We start from the raw sequence: 17,497 nt of genomic DNA, 5'->3' as shown, positions 1-17,497 counted from the left end.
ATCGATCCCTCAAAATACATGCTGCAATGCAAACACATTACATCTCCCTGGCAGATGGATGTTAATTACTTTGTAGTGATTTTTAGCTATAATAAAACACAACTCTCTTAAAACATCAGAATGCACGAGATAAAAATATATTTTGAATATTTGTTACTATATTATCAATTAATAGCTGATAACTAACTTAGAACTGAGGCAGCTGTCTACACAAACAATATATTTCACCATCGGAAGACAACAGCACAAATAGTACATTAAAAAAAGAAAAAAGAAAAAAGAAAGAAAATGGAGCTCACAACATTGCATTAACAAGACGTTTATTAATTTATTTGCAATATATCAGATTTTCCACAATTTAGAATTGACAGGAACAAAACTGTTCACCATGAAATGTTGGATTCAGCACAAAAAGAAGAAGAAGAAGAAGAAGAAAACAACAAACAAACAAAAAACTTAAAAAATAGGAATTTGATGCCAGGATGGAACCTGCACGGCAGCTTAATTTGACTTGGTCACAATCATATTAAGTGGAAAAGCTGGCCAGTCTGATCAACATAAAGCATTTTGGTGTTTGCATTTGTTTAACAATCTGTAACTATGGGGCTGAACTTAAAATTTATTTAGCATTTAAGAGAAAAGTTGTAAAAACGTTGTGGAATTCATAATAGCTGGACCCATACAAACTTAGGGATAGTTCAAATTTAAGGCAGAGTTTACAAAAAAAGAAGAAAAAAAAGTTTTCTCAGTCATCTGACTGTTGAGAAAGTGCTAAGGAGAAATATTTCCATCAGTGAGTCAGACCAAACATTCTTCCTGTCCACATTTTTCTGAATGGAGAATCCAAAATCAAACCAAAATAGGTGACACAAACATTCAGAAAAAAGCCTTGGATTCGTAGGGAAATTAAATAATACAACTTAGAAAAGCCAAACGTTAAAGCAATAATGTTAAAAAACCAAATTAACTTTGAAACAGCTGCTGAATCAATGGCTAACCTCAAACATACTGTAAATTTATGCTGCTGTATACATACTATAATAAAGCAAACATGTCCACTATAAGTTTTCTACTGTGGGAAAAGACAACAATTTCATTACCTAAAAAAAGAAAAAAAGTCTCTGGATTTTCAAATTGCCTCAGCTGCTAATCAGACTCATTTAATGACAAACTGCTACAGCATTACTTTTTTAAACAATGTGGCTGCACAACGCACTTCTTCACATGAGAAAAAAAAAACTTCTATGGCCTTGCTTAAACAAAACTTGCATTCTCCCTTACAGGTATCAAGGCAGTGACGAGGATGAAAAGCCTTCAGCTTCTCTTCTCCCCAACATTCAATTCCTGGACACGAAACGGCTTCTCATAGGCTAATGTAATAGATCAAGGTCCTTTGAGGAACTCAGAAGAGCTAAAGTCAGTTTAATAAATTACATTCATCATAAACTATAAGAAGAATGCATTTTAAAAGTGTTCTAAACTAGTCAAATATGCAAGTGTACTCATATTAATATTCTATGAATAAAGTGTAAAACCATTCATAAGGAAAAAAACAGAATGAAAAAGTAAAGAAATGCAAAACCTCTATGTTGAAGAAAAACTTGATATTGGTACAAAGAGTTTGTAAAATAAAGAGCTAAAATTTAAAAGGGACACATTTATAAAACATTATACATGAGAGTGATCATTCTCTTGAACAGATACAATGCTCATTATATATGCTGTAAATTTCAAACAAAGATGAATACTTGCATAATGTGGGATCAACCACACATAACTACTTTGTACTAAAAATGTTTACCTCCTCAAAGTCTACCATACCACAAAAAGTACTTTACATTGCTGTAAACTACTTTATCATCTTAAAAGTGAAGCAAAATAACATAAAAACCCAATATTAATTCTTATATATAGTACACACATACACATCCTAACATCAGTGAAAAATTAACTGCGAGACTAAATCTGATCAGGTGTGCACAAAATACTAATGCACTGACATGGCATCGCAAAACTTGTACATTTATTTCTGATGTCTGTGACTAAAGAAGTAGATTTAAGTAAGTGATGTCCACACAAAGCCTTTTAAATATGCGTAGATGTCTTTGCATGTACAGTTCTTTAGGCACTTGTAACATTCAAATAATACAGTTCTGACGTCCGACTGTAATATTAAGTTCACACAATACTCAACTTTTACAGCATCACAACAAGTTTAGTGTGAACATAAGCAGTAGTAATTCCACACCCTTTTAATGAATTAGCTTTAATGCCTATAGAGACTCTTCCTATAAACATGGTTTGCTATACTGTATCTGATTTGTTATACCAAGGTGAACAGGTTAAAACTACTTACAGATTTGCTAGTAAGTTTATAATAATCATTGTTAACAATATGAACTGTGTTTCTTTGACTAACCAATTTAGAAGGTGTATCTGAAACTGACTGATTATACAGCATTTTCTCTCAGAACAACCTGTATATGCAATGCAAAGGCACACCAGGAGGTGGAGCACTGATCCAGTTCTATGTGGAAAACCAGGACAAGTAGAGAGATGGACGTCTCTGAGAGCATCTTAAAGGGATGTCCATAAACCTGCTGTCAAATTACATTTAATAATATGAAGTGTAGAGTTTAAATAAGTGCTTTGTTTTAAATAATTCAATCTGGTACTAGATAGACAATCGTTAACAAACAAAAATGTTTTTTTAGTTTAAATAAAACATTCAAGAAGGAAAGAAAAGTTCTGTATAGTGATGATAAAACAGTAACAATCTTCAATATAAAGGACCCCTTTACACCTGACATTAACATGTACTGTCATGCACATGGATGTTAAACAGGTGTAAAAGTGTGTACATACACCAAATCTTCTGTGATGCTCTAAGGGAGTCCTCATGAATAGAACTGATCATCATATATCAAATTAGTGTCTGCAGGCTTTTCTTTAGTAATCCTAAGAGCATGCAGCTTGTTGTACACTGAGTGTGACGTTAATAGAATATTTACAGAGAGGCTGTTGGGGAACTTCATCAGCAGCAACATGGCACTGACTTCTGTTTCTGATGGTTACTTGAGGATGATCTGTTTAAGAAGAAAAACAGTAACTGAGTAGTTTCACACAACAAGCATTAAACTCCTGTTTGTTTCAGCAAAGCTCCTTGAGATATAGATTGTGTTCAGATTGTCTGGTAAACTGATAAATATATGAAACCAACAGATGCTTGGTAAACAAAACACATATGAATGAGGTCACACCCTTATTGGAAAGCTTCTCTAAAGTATATTTTGTTAACAGAACTAATAAACATCAAAATGCTGTATATCAGGATAAATGCCAGCACAGATGATGGGAAGAGTTTTGAGCTTGTTTAGCTCGTGAAGCAAAGACAAGCAGACTTTTACCTCCAAGCCATCAATCGCCCTAAATTCCAACTTTTGATTGAGTATGTGCTATATTCACCTACAGCACCACGCTGAGGCAACATGTTGGCATTTGCTGTTGTATGAGCAGCACTTTGTATGCATGTGAATAGCTTGTCTGTCTGCCTGTCTGTTTACCTGTCTATCTATCTGGTCGGTCTATTCAAGGAGTCTCGGTCCATTTGTTTGGTGTGCAACAAGGTTCCGATGAAAGTGTCAAAATATCTTCACATGATCAGCGAAAAACAGAGTAATCACAACCACAACCTTATTGCCCTTTAAAAAGAGCAAACAGTTAAACTAATTAAATTAAATAACCATAAATGTCTAATATTTGTCTTGAGTTTAACCTTTTTTAAAACTAATGATTGCATCATTACATTACACCACTCTTGTTTTTAATGAATTTATTTAAATATAATATTTTTTAGAGTCTTGTAAATGATTCTAATGTACATGTATTTAAAACGTTTTGAGTAAAGATGGGAACTAAATAAGCAAAGATTAAGATACTAGCGTATAATGATGATATCAAATGTTTTAGTTGGAGAAAACCTAATATAAATGTGAAAATATTACAAAATCTCAAAGCAAAATGCAATACACACAGACATATGCACAAAAAAACATGTACCACTTAATATACACTTTATGGTGGAATCCTATTCTAACATTTTGTTTGAAAAAGACACTGACATTTATCAAAGCATAAAACATGCAATAAAGAATAAATACAACACCACTATTTGAAGGTGGAGGAATTCTTAAGTGTCGCTTGTAATAAGGGAAAGAGATGAGATGCAGCTTAGCAGTTCTGCTGAAGGTCTACAGGTACACGAAGCTTTATGATGGCAATGCAAGCAGAGCACCTCTATGCTGACGGAGCAACTCCCCTGATTTAAAGATGAAGCACTTATTCAAAGCTCAAGGATTTACGACAGAAAGCTGTAAAAAGGAGCAAACCTGATTGGCTGGTGCTGTTGCTGCGTAGGGGACACTTGTGGCGGGAGTAGTTGCTGCAGAGACAGTAGCAGGCGTAGCACTGTACATCATGGGGACTTTTTCAGGAGGGGAACCATGGAAGCAATGAAAAGGGAGGTGGAGCATTATGGTAACCATAGCAATGTTTTTTTCTCTCTCTCTCTCTCTCTCTCTTGCCAGGCAAATACAAAATGACAGTAGCAGCAAGCCATCATTGGGTTAGACCAGCAGATGGCATGTGATCGCACAGCAAAGCGAGACAGCAGGGGAACAACATAAAAGTAGGACTGATAAGAAGAGAAATTAGGAAATCTGTCCATAATTTGACATCCCAATGGGTATAAATATTTATCAGTGCCACCAAATAAATATTTATTTTCTGACATTTACTTTTGGAACATTCACATTTGATGGAATTGTTTTATTAATGTAAAAAAAAAAAAAAAATTGATCTCAGGGATGCTGACCAAATTTCCTAATCCTTCCTAATGGCACATGGCAAATCTACAAACAGAATCCACCCAAGTGTTGAGATTTCTATGGCAACTAGAGTATGTTAGCAGAAGTTGTATACACAAGGCATTGTGATCAGAAAAGCACTCAAATGCGCAGGAAAAGGTAAAATGCTCTACTCTGATCATCGTAACTCCTGATTCATTCAGGTGTTTTCCAGTGCTGGAATAACAAGTATCAGATTTAGATAGAGGTATATGTTATCTGTTGAAAATAAGAGACACTGTTTGAAGAACACAAGGAATGGACCTACCCACACTGTTAGCAGGAGTCATGCACAAGAGAGAACCTGCGTGATTATGACATAGAAAGAGAGAAGGCATTTTAGTATGTCAGATAAATATCAAACTGGTTAACACATGAGCAGACCTTTAGTTGTGCAAACACACAAAAATGTCTCAGCCACAAGCACAGCTCACCAATGTTCTGCAAGTACAAATGCAGAAGTGTTCATACGCTCATGACATTAAATGAGTTTGAAAGTTTGTGGATTACTTTAATTTACGGCAGTACTGTATCAAACAACAACTGGTAAAGTGTTACAACGCTGTGCAGCTAATGCAGCTTACATTTTCTAATGCTGTTCAGCAAACTTGTTAGCTTGAAGGCTCGATTTGTTCCACTTTCCACACAAATTTTGTGTGAACTGAGAAAGATAAGGGATGAACATGAAATAGAAAATGAAAAGTTGGATTACTGTCTTGGCTTAGAAGCTCACCTGTGGGATAAAATGCTGCAGTGGGCTGTTGTAGTTGTGTGTTGGCCAAAGCCTGTTGGTAGTGCAATAAACTGGGAGTAAGGAGCGAACTGGCCCAGCTGCTCTTCTCTAGAGCTGGTCTCTTTGGTAAAGGCTGCAGGACACTGTGTGGAAAGGCCTGAAAAATGACGAGAAGAAATATGAAACCTCCTATTATTACTTCTGTTCAGATTTGTGCACACTTTTTAATACAGTTGTAGCAAACCAATATGGTTGGATTAATGTATTAACCAGAATGCAAAAACATTAGACAATTTAAGCAATTACACATACTGATGATGACTGTGCACACAAGGACTGAGACTTAAAGAGGTGTTAAACCACAATGACAAAAATTAAAAGTTATTATAGTACAAGTAAAAGCTACATGCAAAGCAAAAGGTGAAAATACCAGGTCTACAGTTGCCTCGAGGGGTCGCTTCATTGCTTTGGCAGTCGACTGAGTCTTTTAATAGCAGGCAGCGAGCACATGATGGCAGTGGGCCAATGGGGTTCAAGCGCATTAACATACAGGTAACAGCAAGCAGAGGTGCATCATGGAGGACAGCGTTGTGGATAGGTGAGAGGGGGAAAACATAAAGAAAATAATCTGAATGTAGTATACCACAAAAAACATAATATACATGCACAGTAACCAAAATAACTGATTAAACACCACATTAAATAAACAATTTAATATTGAGTTAGTTAAAAAAATAAAGATAGACTGGCTATTAGATCAACAGCAACAATGTGCATTTGTGTATATACCCTTAAATTGTACAATGATTTTCCTGATAACATTACATGAGATGAGATCATGACTGTTAATATAATAAAATCATAGCAAAGTCAGCACAACTAGGCATACAATATCATTTTGGAAAACATATAGAGATTTTATGGCTTTGGAGAAGGGATATCAATGGAATACACAGCAAGCGCTGAAAATGTTTACTGTTATATGAAAGATGGCTTGGTTTTATGAGAGCAGCCCAAAGCAGTATCACAAATCAACATATAAAACGTGCATTCGATGCCATAAAGCACACAATGTGGACCATTTGTGAAATTTACAACAAAGCATTAGGTGGAGTAATGGCTGCCTCCCCAACTTGTATTGTACATAAAAATATAATACCTACAATCAGTTTAAGATACAACCCAAATCTAATACAGGAACAATCTACTGAAACGTAAATAATCCCAGATGATGCATGTGGAAACTGATGTCTTTGGTCTATAGAGGGCAAAGAAGCAACCAAGAGAAGCAACATAGCTTTGAAATGTACTTACTGCTGTTCTTTTTACAGTATAGTTAAAAGTGGTATTGAGAATGAAACTTTAAAATGATTTCTTTTTAAAGGTCAGTTTAAAATAAATTCATGATGCAATTTAAACCAAATCCCATTTTTGAAAAAAAAAAAAAAAAAAAAAAAAAGAAGAGGAAATTCTCCCATTGCTTTGAAGTGCATTACTGTAGTGGCTGTTGCGATTTTCCATGCTGTTAGGTTTCATGAAGCTTCGCTATAATAATGATTTATATGATATACTGTTGCACAGAATCAGTGAACTGCAATGCAACGTCTGTACTATATGTGAAGGGTTTGGTAGATGTGTTGACATATCAAGTCTATGTTCATTCATCCATGATTTCCATGTTGGAATTTGGTTTCCATTTGCATTCAGCGTTGTGTTGCCTGATCGTGTTTGTGCTTGTGTTGGTCGGTGCCATGTAAGCAGTTGTGTGGGGAGCAACAGCATCAAGCCAGAATATCTGCAATACTGATTATGGTCTGAAAAAACAAAAGATTTCCTGTAAAAAATCAATGACCGGAGAGTGGAAATGAATGTCTTGGCACTGATATCTGTAATCTGGTGCGGAGAGTTATACCTCAATCCCCCAAAATGTTGACAGCTGCCCCTAGAGTCAGTAAACTATACCCTGTGTGATTTTATTAAAAAAACAAATGATTTTCTTATTTTCTTCAGTTCCTTATGTTCCGAGAACATTAATAGCATATCCCAAGTCTTTATCTTATACAAAAGGCTACAAAGAGATATTGAGAGCTCCACATTCAGCACAGTTATGGTAAACACAATGACACCAAACACTGAGTCACCAGAATGATGAGGCTCTGTCTTACCATGGCTGCAGCTGTGGCCTGGGTTGCCATGCCAGTTTGAGTGACTTGTTGTTGACTGGATTTGATTTTGGCCTGCAAGTGTGCAGGTGGGTGAAAATACTTGCACTTCTCCCTGGAGCAGCGGCTCTTGATGTAGTCCATGCAAACAGTGACGGTGTTATCAGTGGCGTCAATCATTGGGCTGTCACTGGGGTGAGCAAAGCGGCAATCTGTCTCCCCTCTTGAACAGTTTCCCCGCTGAAACTCGCGGCACACCTGAAAGAAGAACAGTTTAGTTTATTATTGCTTTTATTATGTTTATATTTTGTTTTTCAACAATCAAGTGCATGAATACCTCCAATTTGTCTGTACGCTGCTGCTTCTGTGAGGGAGAAGAAGAAGAAGAGGAAGAAGAGGAGGACGAGCACTGGACCGTTACAGCTTGGCTGCCAGGAACAAGAACCGGGGTACTGGAAAGGATGTCTGAGGGAATGAGGCTCATTCCATGACTCAAGGGCCCGATGTATGAACCATACCCAAGACTAGTATTAGTGCCAAGTCCCTGTGTAACGGGAAATGTTGGCTATGAGGGGAGAGGACATAATATTACACTACAGCCAAGAATCAACACATAATATAAATAGAAATTCCTCCTAAATCATTATGAGGACTTTACCACAGGCTGAAGACTGGGTCCGGGGATCATGAGCTGCATCTGCTGGGCAAGTACAGCTGCTGCTGTCTTCTGCTGGATGAGGTTGTTACGCCCATTTATCTCCAACTGGGTTTTTAAGTGCGAAGGTGGATGGAGATACTTGCAGTTTTCTCTTGAGCATCTTCCCTAAATTCAGAGACAAAAAGAATTAAAAATTATTTTTTTTTTTTTTATCAAAGTTCATATTTACAGTCAAAAACACCAGCAGAGCTGGGTTATACTGCAACATGAAGGAGAGAAACGTACAAGAAGTATGAATAACTGCAACCTATAAGCTGTTTCAAATTCTTAATCTGCAGAGGTCATCCTCTGCCAACGCTGTATTATGGGCACAAACATGTACGTCATCTCTTTTTTCATGTTCTATTGCTTCACTTTTCAGAGTTCTATAAGATGACCTTGAGCCTCCAGCTGTGAGAATCCTGTGTTGAATTACTTTTTTTTTAAGAATGTGGTAGTTAACCTTGAGGATTACTACTAGCTGTAAGAGTCAACCAAAGCCATTCCTGTGAGCTAAGCATCAATCTTCCTCGCTTACGTTTTCAAATTCCCAAGTTAAGTTCACTATTTATGAGGACTGGGATTTTATTCATTTTTCATGAGAATATTTTGGCTTAATTAACAGGTTTATGTGCTTTAAGTACAGACACAATGATAGTGTTGCAAAGTGACAACCCTAATGACACAACACTGATGGCCAGCATTAATTCCTGCTCCTTCTGGGAGAAGCCAATGGATACTTCAGCACAATCAGCACAACAGACTGTACAAGAATGCACATTAAGGCACCCTTTTTAGATCCACTGTCATATCTAAAACATAAAATTGAGCAATACCAGTCCATAAATGTACAACCCATCTGCATCTCTCAGAACTACAGTTTTAATGCAGTGTCCCACTTCCCAGGAGGTGTAAATGATGCCACATGTCACAGAACAATAGTTTTTGTAAGTTAAACAAGAACCCGCTGATAATGCATGGCTCATAGGTATGGATCTTTTAGTTATTATAAACTGTAGCAACAGTGGGTCTGTATTCCTACAGTATAATGACAATAGCCATGTTTTTAGCACATTTTCTTTCTTCTAATTTATATTCTCGTGGAACTTTTTTAAATCTTCTTAAGCTTGTAGGATCGTTGTGACCTATTGTTTACAGCAAAACCACCATGAAGCAAACAGAATTACACTTTTACACATTCATCTCAGCATTCTTGACTTCTCTCAACTTTGCTTTTTTTCCCAAGCTTATGCTATTTTGTTCATGCAATCATCATAAAAACACAGCTGTAAATAGGCTTCCTGTTTAAGAACACTTTAGGAATCAGATGCAGACCTTTCCCAAAACCTCAGTTAAAATTACTGGAAAGATGTTGGTGGATGAGGGTGATTGTTTCTCAATAAAAAAAATAACAAAAAACAAAACATTCCCATTTTGAATGCTCAGTATTGCTGAGCTTTACTTCTGATATGGTGCAAAACAGTTCTGTGTGCTCACCGTTTCACCGCAGTAAGGATGCAGCTCAGGCATGTTTTGGGCATCAAAAGGCCTCTCAGCTTTCTCAGAAGTCATGAGATACAAGTTAAAATACCAAAGCTTGAGCACAGTCTTCTGTATCACAAAGTTTACTATTAACAAATTATTAATAATTTGACTTAAGGACCTTCATCTCTCATTGTTTTCATCCATGTCTTGATTTCAAGCCTGAGTTGTACAAATCACACGACCAAACCGTCAGTTGTAAAGCAAAGACAGACTGTAATTTAAACTTAAATGTAGAAGGATAAAAACAGTCAATGTGTACATACAAGTTAAAAAAAGCATCGGTAAAGCCTATGCGTAATCACGTGTAAATTAGCCAGGATTTGTGCTGCCTACACCAACTAGCCATATGGACCTACTGTATAGGAGGTTAATGCCTCGTTTCTAAGCATGCTATAGGTGAACGCTGTCAATGCTGAACTGCAAAAGTACCTGAGTAATGGAGTTTTTTTTTTCTTTTTCATAGAATGAAGGAAAAATAAGTGCTTTCATAGCCAAAACTTACAGTTTTTCTTTTATGCTAGAAACAATTCTGCTATAAAAAGGCTATTTAAAAAGTTATTTGTCAATATGAGAGGAGTAGCTGTAGCTCATTTACTGTCCACCTTGCTTCAGAAAGGTCTTAGTAGATGTTCCCTGAGCCTACTCAAATATGATAAACATCCTCTTATGACTCAGAAAGTTAAAAATTACTTCTTGTAACAATCTAAATTTGGTGCAGATTAGATTTAACAAAGTTATCTAGACCTCTGCTGCTGTGCAGCTCTATAAAATGTATCTAATGACATTTTGGGCGAACATGTTGAAGAGTTAGCTACTTTGCATTGATGCTTTTAGCCTCTTGACCATTTAGACATAGACCAGCTCTGCAAGAACAAAGAGTGAGGAGATAAGACGATGAATCAACATGAGTATAATCCTGGAGTAAAGCTGTATTGGGGGGTGATAGTGAATGTGTTAGAGTGGATTAAGGCAGTCCTGACCCCATACAAGGCATCTGAGCACGCAGAAGGATAAACCTGCTGTAATCCAACTGATGGTCAGATCTCTCTTTTCTTAACAATCTATATCAGTTAAGTGATGTGAATCAAAAGAAATAAGTATTACTATATTTTTTGGAAAAGTGTTGCATTAGGTGTCATTTTTCAAACCTGAAAGCTTGGCTTTGAGACTGTAGTTTGCTGTGCGCCTGGATGCTTGAGCATCTTAATGCAGACATGGACTTTGAGAATTCCTTTTAAGGCAGGTGAAAGATTAAATCCAGACAGGATTATCTCTTTATTTAACACTTTTAGAGGAAGGAAAGAATATGTATCCCATTAAATCCTCTCTATGGTTGAAGCTTGCTGCGTAGACATAAGAGATGTTGCTGCAAACTAATACCAAAAATTAACTGCAGTTACTCCAAGATATTAAAGAAAATAAAAAACCTGCAGTTTAATTGTATCTGATAGGATGAGGAAACTGGCCTGTCTCATGTTGCTCAACAGAACAAACCTTCAGGAAAAACGTAAAAGTCAAATGACATGAGGTTTTCAAGCAAATACAGAAGAAAAGAAAAGAAAAGAAAAAATTATTTTCCATATTTACGATTTAACTGTTTATTCTATTAGATATAATAAAACACCCCAAAAATGATCACAATTTAAAGCGATATCTTCAAATTGTGTCAAAACTTTGAGTTTTATTTATTATATATATATATATATATATAAAAAAAGATGGACCTGTCCCATTTAAACATTTTTGCTCTTCACACATACTAAAACAAGTAATCTTATCAAAATAGTGGTCGCAAATCCACTTTCTCTGGTTGGCTGACTCAATAATCATGTATTCATTGCAGGACAACATACATACAACACAATGAAGAGAAACCATTAACTAAGGAATAATAATAATAATAATAATAAGCAAAGTCCAGATCTTTGCTTCATTGGATCTGTGGTGGGGAACCCTGGTCCTTGAGGGCCGCATTCCTACACATTTTCCACGTGTCCATGCTCTAACACACCTGATTCAAATCAAATGGATCCAACAGCCAATCAAATACTGCACAGTGACTCGTTAATTTGAATCAGATGAGTTGGAGCAGGGACACACTGAAAACTTGCAAGATGAGGGTCAAGGTTCCCCACCTCTATACTGCTCACATTTTGTACATTCACAGTATGGTCAAAATGGTGGGAAGACACACACAGTTCTAGCGACAGTGTTATAATTGTAACAACATGAACACGCCCTTCCCCGTTTCACAGTTTCAAGTTTCCTTAAAACCACAATTTTCCTTAATTTGATCCACACTGATAGAGCTAAAAATCCCTCTCAATAGATAAGGGTCAAATTTGACCCAAAACAGCCTCAGTGTACAAAAACTTGTAGCACCCATGCTAAAATATTAAAAGTATTTTTATTTGTAGGTACTTTGGATCACTAAAGAAATGTTAATCAAATTTCAGGCAAAAGGAATAATGTTTGGGGTATTTTTACTGCTGCCAAATCTCAAAACGGGTCACATCTAACACTAACAGTGTGAAAGGGTTAAATGACATATTTTCAAAAGGAAAACATTTTCTGAGATTTCATATCATGTCTTACCTTCAGAGAGTCAAAGCAGGCAATAACTCTTCCATTCTCAACCTGGCAGCTCTTCGGAGGATGTGCAAATTTGCATTCCTCATCACTGCGTGAACAGTTTCCTCGCTGGAACTGGCGACAGACTTCCAACGTCAGCCATTTTGTGTCTCTTACTGTGGCCATATTCAACGCCATGCCCATGAATTTCAAGCTCACAATAAATGTTTAAAATCAACTTTAGGGTCTAAAGACATAAAAAATAGGCAAAAGCTAGGAATTAATCAAACATGTATCTTTAAGGTGCAACACTATCTTCTTTTAAGCCAACTCAATGACTCCTCCATTAGCTGGAGCAGAGAAATCATCCATCAGCAGGAAATAACAGCAGACATGTTTTTTGCTGCACCAGTTTCAAATTCAAGTGTATCTATTCCCGAACTGAAAGTGTCCATGAAGATCAAACAAGTGAGGGAACACAGGCTTGAGACTTTAGTTAAACATTCTCAGGTCATTATTCTCTGACGGCTCTTTCATCTTATATTATGGCTCAAACTCAGGTTGATGTGTGCAAACTGGCTTGCAGCTGAGGTATACGGTGTTGGTACTTAAGTGTGACATTAAAGAGAGCGCAGGCCAACTGTGATCATGGACCAGCTTCAGACTGGGGTTGTCTTCTTGAAGGCACTTTTTTTGATGACCTGAAATAAAAAGAAAACAGAAAACGTATATTTCTGAAACTACCTCCAGTTAAACATAATTGTAATAATGATATTCAGTCTTCAGCCGACATATTTTCATCTGCTTTCTCATCTTTACAACACATTTTTTTCTCTGTTTAGCAGTTCACAACAAGAGGCTTATAGTAGTAGAAGCTCTTTATATTCTATAGTTTCTTCCATTCCAATAACTATTAATTATTAAAGCAACTCTAGAAACATTTCTCCAGCATTTTTCACTCTGTTCTGACATTAAGTTTATGACACAATTTACAAAACCAAGAAATAACTATTTGCTTGCTTATTGGAAATAATTACTATTACTACCTATGGCTACATGTATTTATTCTAAGAGGGTAGTGGGGAGGTAAAGTGTCCTAGCTGAGGGATAGACAATGCACACCAGTCAATCACTGGACACATAATGTTTTTGTTTCCAGCCATATTAGAATTTATCTAACATGCACATGTTTAGAAAAGTAAATTTAACCCAAACCCTCCAGCTATATGTCAGCATGGCTAACTACTGCAACACTGTGCCACCAAAACAAACAAAAAAAAAACCTTTCAGCACAGAATGTCAAGACAAAGACTCCAGAAAGACCTGTAAATTTCTCAAAGCTCTAAATCTATTTGATAATTTACACACAAGTGCTAAAACATTAAAACTAAAACTCCACAACACTGTGGTTGGAAACTTTATAGATCCACAAGGAAATGCCATATAATGTAAAAAAACCTTTTGCAAATAAGCATCTTGTTAAGAAACTGTAACCATGAAGGAAAAAGACAGTTTATCTTAAACCTGATATATTTTCCTCTTTCCTCTAAACATCAAAATCCTGTTTTATCATCTAATTTTGTAAAGATGCTTTACACAATTATAAAATTAAACAATTTATAATCTAAGTTGTGAAGTGAAAAGCAATACTTTATATCACAGAAGCACTCAACGTTTCTCCAGTCTATGCTTCCTCGGTAAACCTTATCATGCTACATGACGTACACAGAGCCACAGCTGTTTTGTTAGTTGGAATGTGTAGCTAAGTGGTGTCATGGGAATCAATTATTCAGTAATAATATATGAACTTTTCCAAGCTTCAATACTGAGAATTGTAAGAAGTTGGTTGTGACACATTTGTTGCCAAGTTTGGTTATTGTAATATTTTATATCAATGACAAACTCACTTCATTATGATGTACTTTATCCAGTAAAGTCTGTTTTCTAATACACTGCTAGTTTGGATTTGGTAATCAGATTACATAAATAGCTACTCAGATTTGACTGAATTCAAAACCCACCAAAGCCCATACAGAATACAAGGAAAGCAACTAAACACACACATACCATGACAGGAGTCAAACAAAAACAGGAGTCAAACCTGCACATTAAATTGGCCATAACGCAGGAAGTTGCTGAGCAGAGAGAAAAAACGGGGGTCGATTCATGAAACTCATAAATACATTGACGAGTTCAAAAGTTTCTCCACTGAGAGAAAATAACATGCTCTGCAAGTATAAAACTCAAGGGCACAGATTCATTATAAACACTGCTGTTGTTCTTCCTTTGCCTCCTCTGCAACTGCCCATGCAATACCACCGCATACTGCAGCAAATTCCTTTAGCACAAGTCAGGAAATGGAGCAAGAAAACCTGCCTCCCTCACTGTATGCGGCACTAAACTTCTCTCTGTAGTCTAGTATTAATAATACAATTTTGAAACTGCTTCATTGTTCAGATAATGACAAGAGGGAGCTCTTACCTCTCTTTCATGTCCCACAGATTTAGAGAGCAGACATTTTCTCTTGACAACAGTAAAGACTGTCTGCCTGTCTCTGACTAAAACATTTCCAGCCACCCCCTTCCTGTCTGGGTGCTGGCCTCTGGAAAGACCCTCCCAGTCTGAGGCTGACCAATAGGAAAACAGTTCATACACCAATGGGAAACTTCCTGTTGACAATCTATCATTTCAGTTTCATTACTTTTAGATAGAATTCAGCACTTTCTGAAAGCCTCCAGAAAGTTAAACTACAATAAACCTCTGCTCCAATGTGACTACAAAACAGCTTTGTGTTTAGGATATGCACTGTTGTTTATAGTTAATTATTATACATGTAGTAATGTGTCATAAACAGTTATGTACTACATGCAGATGTTTTATAACTTCCAAAAAAACTCAGTAAATTTATACTTTATCAGTGTATATTTTTATATTCACATTTTTCATTTAGTTTACTTCATTTTTATACTTTCTATCATTGTACATTAGATCTTACTACAACATAATTTAGGTTCTTTAACGCATGAAGTAAAAATGAGTCTTTTGCAATGTTATAGTTTCTCTATTATACAAATGTTAGTTACCCTGCAGGTACAAAACATAACAAAATTGGACAAAACACAATTAAAAAAAACCACAGATTTTACAAATATGAAAATACAGACAAAAAAGCATACTAAATAAAAAAAAAATCTACGAAGTTATAAGAAAATACGAGACACTATGACAATCTGAAAACAACAGTACAGCAAAGGTTGTGTCTTCTGAAATGTTATATTTTCTGTAACATTGACATTTTTTTTAAATGCTGGATTTTTTCGCCCAGTGTCGCACTGACCTCTGTTTTGTACTTACTGTCACTGAACTGATGATGTATGCTACTCAGTCTTTTAAGCTTTGGGCCTTAAAGTCACCACAAAATAAAATAATATTTTCTCTTTTTCTCATTTGAAGCACCATCAAACCTAAACTATTTTAAATACTAATAAATATTTTATTTATTACCTAACTACCTATACTTTTTATTATCCTGACTTATATAAAAACCTGATTGTGAAGAAAGCCTAGTGCATCGTCCCACCTAAAACGAGATAATATGCACATATGTAAGAGCTACACGTACACTAAACAGCTAAAAGCGTGTTTTGTGATTGACAAAAGTAGCTAGAATATATTTTGAGTTATCAGCTCTCACAATGACTCATCTACCTGACCATCTCGCATCACACGGTCTTATTAGCACAGATTGACACCTAACTGCACTGATTTGCATTCTGAAAGTGTGCCACACTAGCAAGCTAATAACTTAGCTAGCATGCTAAATACACCGCTGTCACAGGCGGGCTGATCATTAGCTCTAATATTTAGCAAATCACGTTAGCCTTATTATAGCTGAGGAGAGGATATGCTTACCTCATCATCAAGACTGACCAACCCTGCAGGAAATGGTATCACGCAGCAGCTAGAACAAACGGACGACACAGCAATTGAACTAACGATAACAAGATGTTAAGTGCTTTCAAACTGTCTGTTCAATAACTACTCCGATTCTTGTCCTCTTCACAGAATTAAAGCGTGTCCGACCCAATTTCTTCCTTAACGTTGTCGCGCAGCACAGATTTAAGCAACAAGCTTTTGACAGCTTACTGTACGACCGTCAGTTTGATGCGATGACGAGGTTCTGTGGGGTCAGAGGACGATTAATGGCCTAATATATGACTTTTAAAACTCGGCATAGTCAACACTGTGTTACATAAAACCATCACATATATTAATTTGATCATAACGTCGATCCAAAGTAATAAACTGAGGGCAAACCGACGCAATTCAGTATGGTCTATTTCTAACACCCCCCTGTTACTAACCGTGAGGTGGTACAATCCATACGAATGCCAGTAGGCTAAAAGGGCAAGGGTTTGCTTGTTACCAAGGCAACAGTGATAAAACCATGTGAGTTTTGTGGATTAGTTTATGTAAACAAGCATTCGCGCATAAATATTAACACGTTGTTAACGAAGTATGTCAATATAGATTTGACACACTTTGTTACGTTAAAATGATGGCAATTAATTTCTAAAGATACATTAACTAATTACCTGTGTGACTATTTAATCATTTATATTGGAATTTATGAAAAGCTGTAAAGAGTGTCTATGTGAAAGTTTAAGTTTAGACCTTTGAGACTAGATTCTATGCAGTCAGAATCAGAAACAAATGACCCAGCAGTAGCATGTATCATAGCAGGTATGCTCAAGGTCAAATAAGATGGATGCTAACCCAGATAAGCTCCTACAGAGAGGAAATGGAGGAAGTGAGAGCAGGGACCAATATTTTAAAATTAAGTTTAACAACATGACTGTGTTACAAGGGTTTTGCCACTGCTGTT

At 36.3% G+C, this 17,497-nt stretch overlaps 1 protein-coding gene across 5 annotated transcripts; it reads right to left on the bottom strand.

The window, feature by feature from the left end:
* Positions 1–303: 303 nt before the first annotated feature.
* LOC121650152 (muscleblind-like protein 2a) lies at positions 304–16,903 on the bottom strand. 5 transcript variants are annotated; one of them, XM_042001496.1, is made up of 10 exons: positions 16,525–16,899; positions 12,637–13,313; positions 8,458–8,622; positions 8,137–8,364; positions 7,803–8,057; positions 6,068–6,121; positions 5,638–5,794; positions 5,173–5,208; positions 4,389–4,483; positions 304–3,086 (listed from the first exon to the last, which is right to left on the bottom strand). In XM_042001496.1, exons 2-10 carry the CDS (start codon positions 12,814–12,816, stop codon positions 3,072–3,074), a joined length of 1,185 nt encoding a protein of 394 aa, XP_041857430.1. In that variant the 5' UTR covers positions 12,817–13,313; positions 16,525–16,899; the 3' UTR covers positions 304–3,071. The 5 variants fall into 5 exon arrangements, with proteins under 5 accessions (XP_041857430.1, XP_041857431.1, XP_041857429.1 ...); XM_042001497.1 differs by lacking the exon at positions 4,389–4,483 and having other exon boundaries at positions 8,137–8,343; positions 16,525–16,903; XM_042001495.1 differs by lacking the exon at positions 4,389–4,483 and having other exon boundaries at positions 16,525–16,900.
* Between the last annotated feature and the right edge of the window lie 594 nt (positions 16,904–17,497).

Source organism: Melanotaenia boesemani, chromosome 12 (genome assembly GCF_017639745.1).
Source record: "Melanotaenia boesemani isolate fMelBoe1 chromosome 12, fMelBoe1.pri, whole genome shotgun sequence".
NCBI lineage: Eukaryota > Metazoa > Chordata > Actinopteri > Atheriniformes > Melanotaeniidae > Melanotaenia > Melanotaenia boesemani.
Note: the sequence above shows the minus strand (reverse complement) of the source record. Positions and strands in the feature narration are given on the sequence as shown.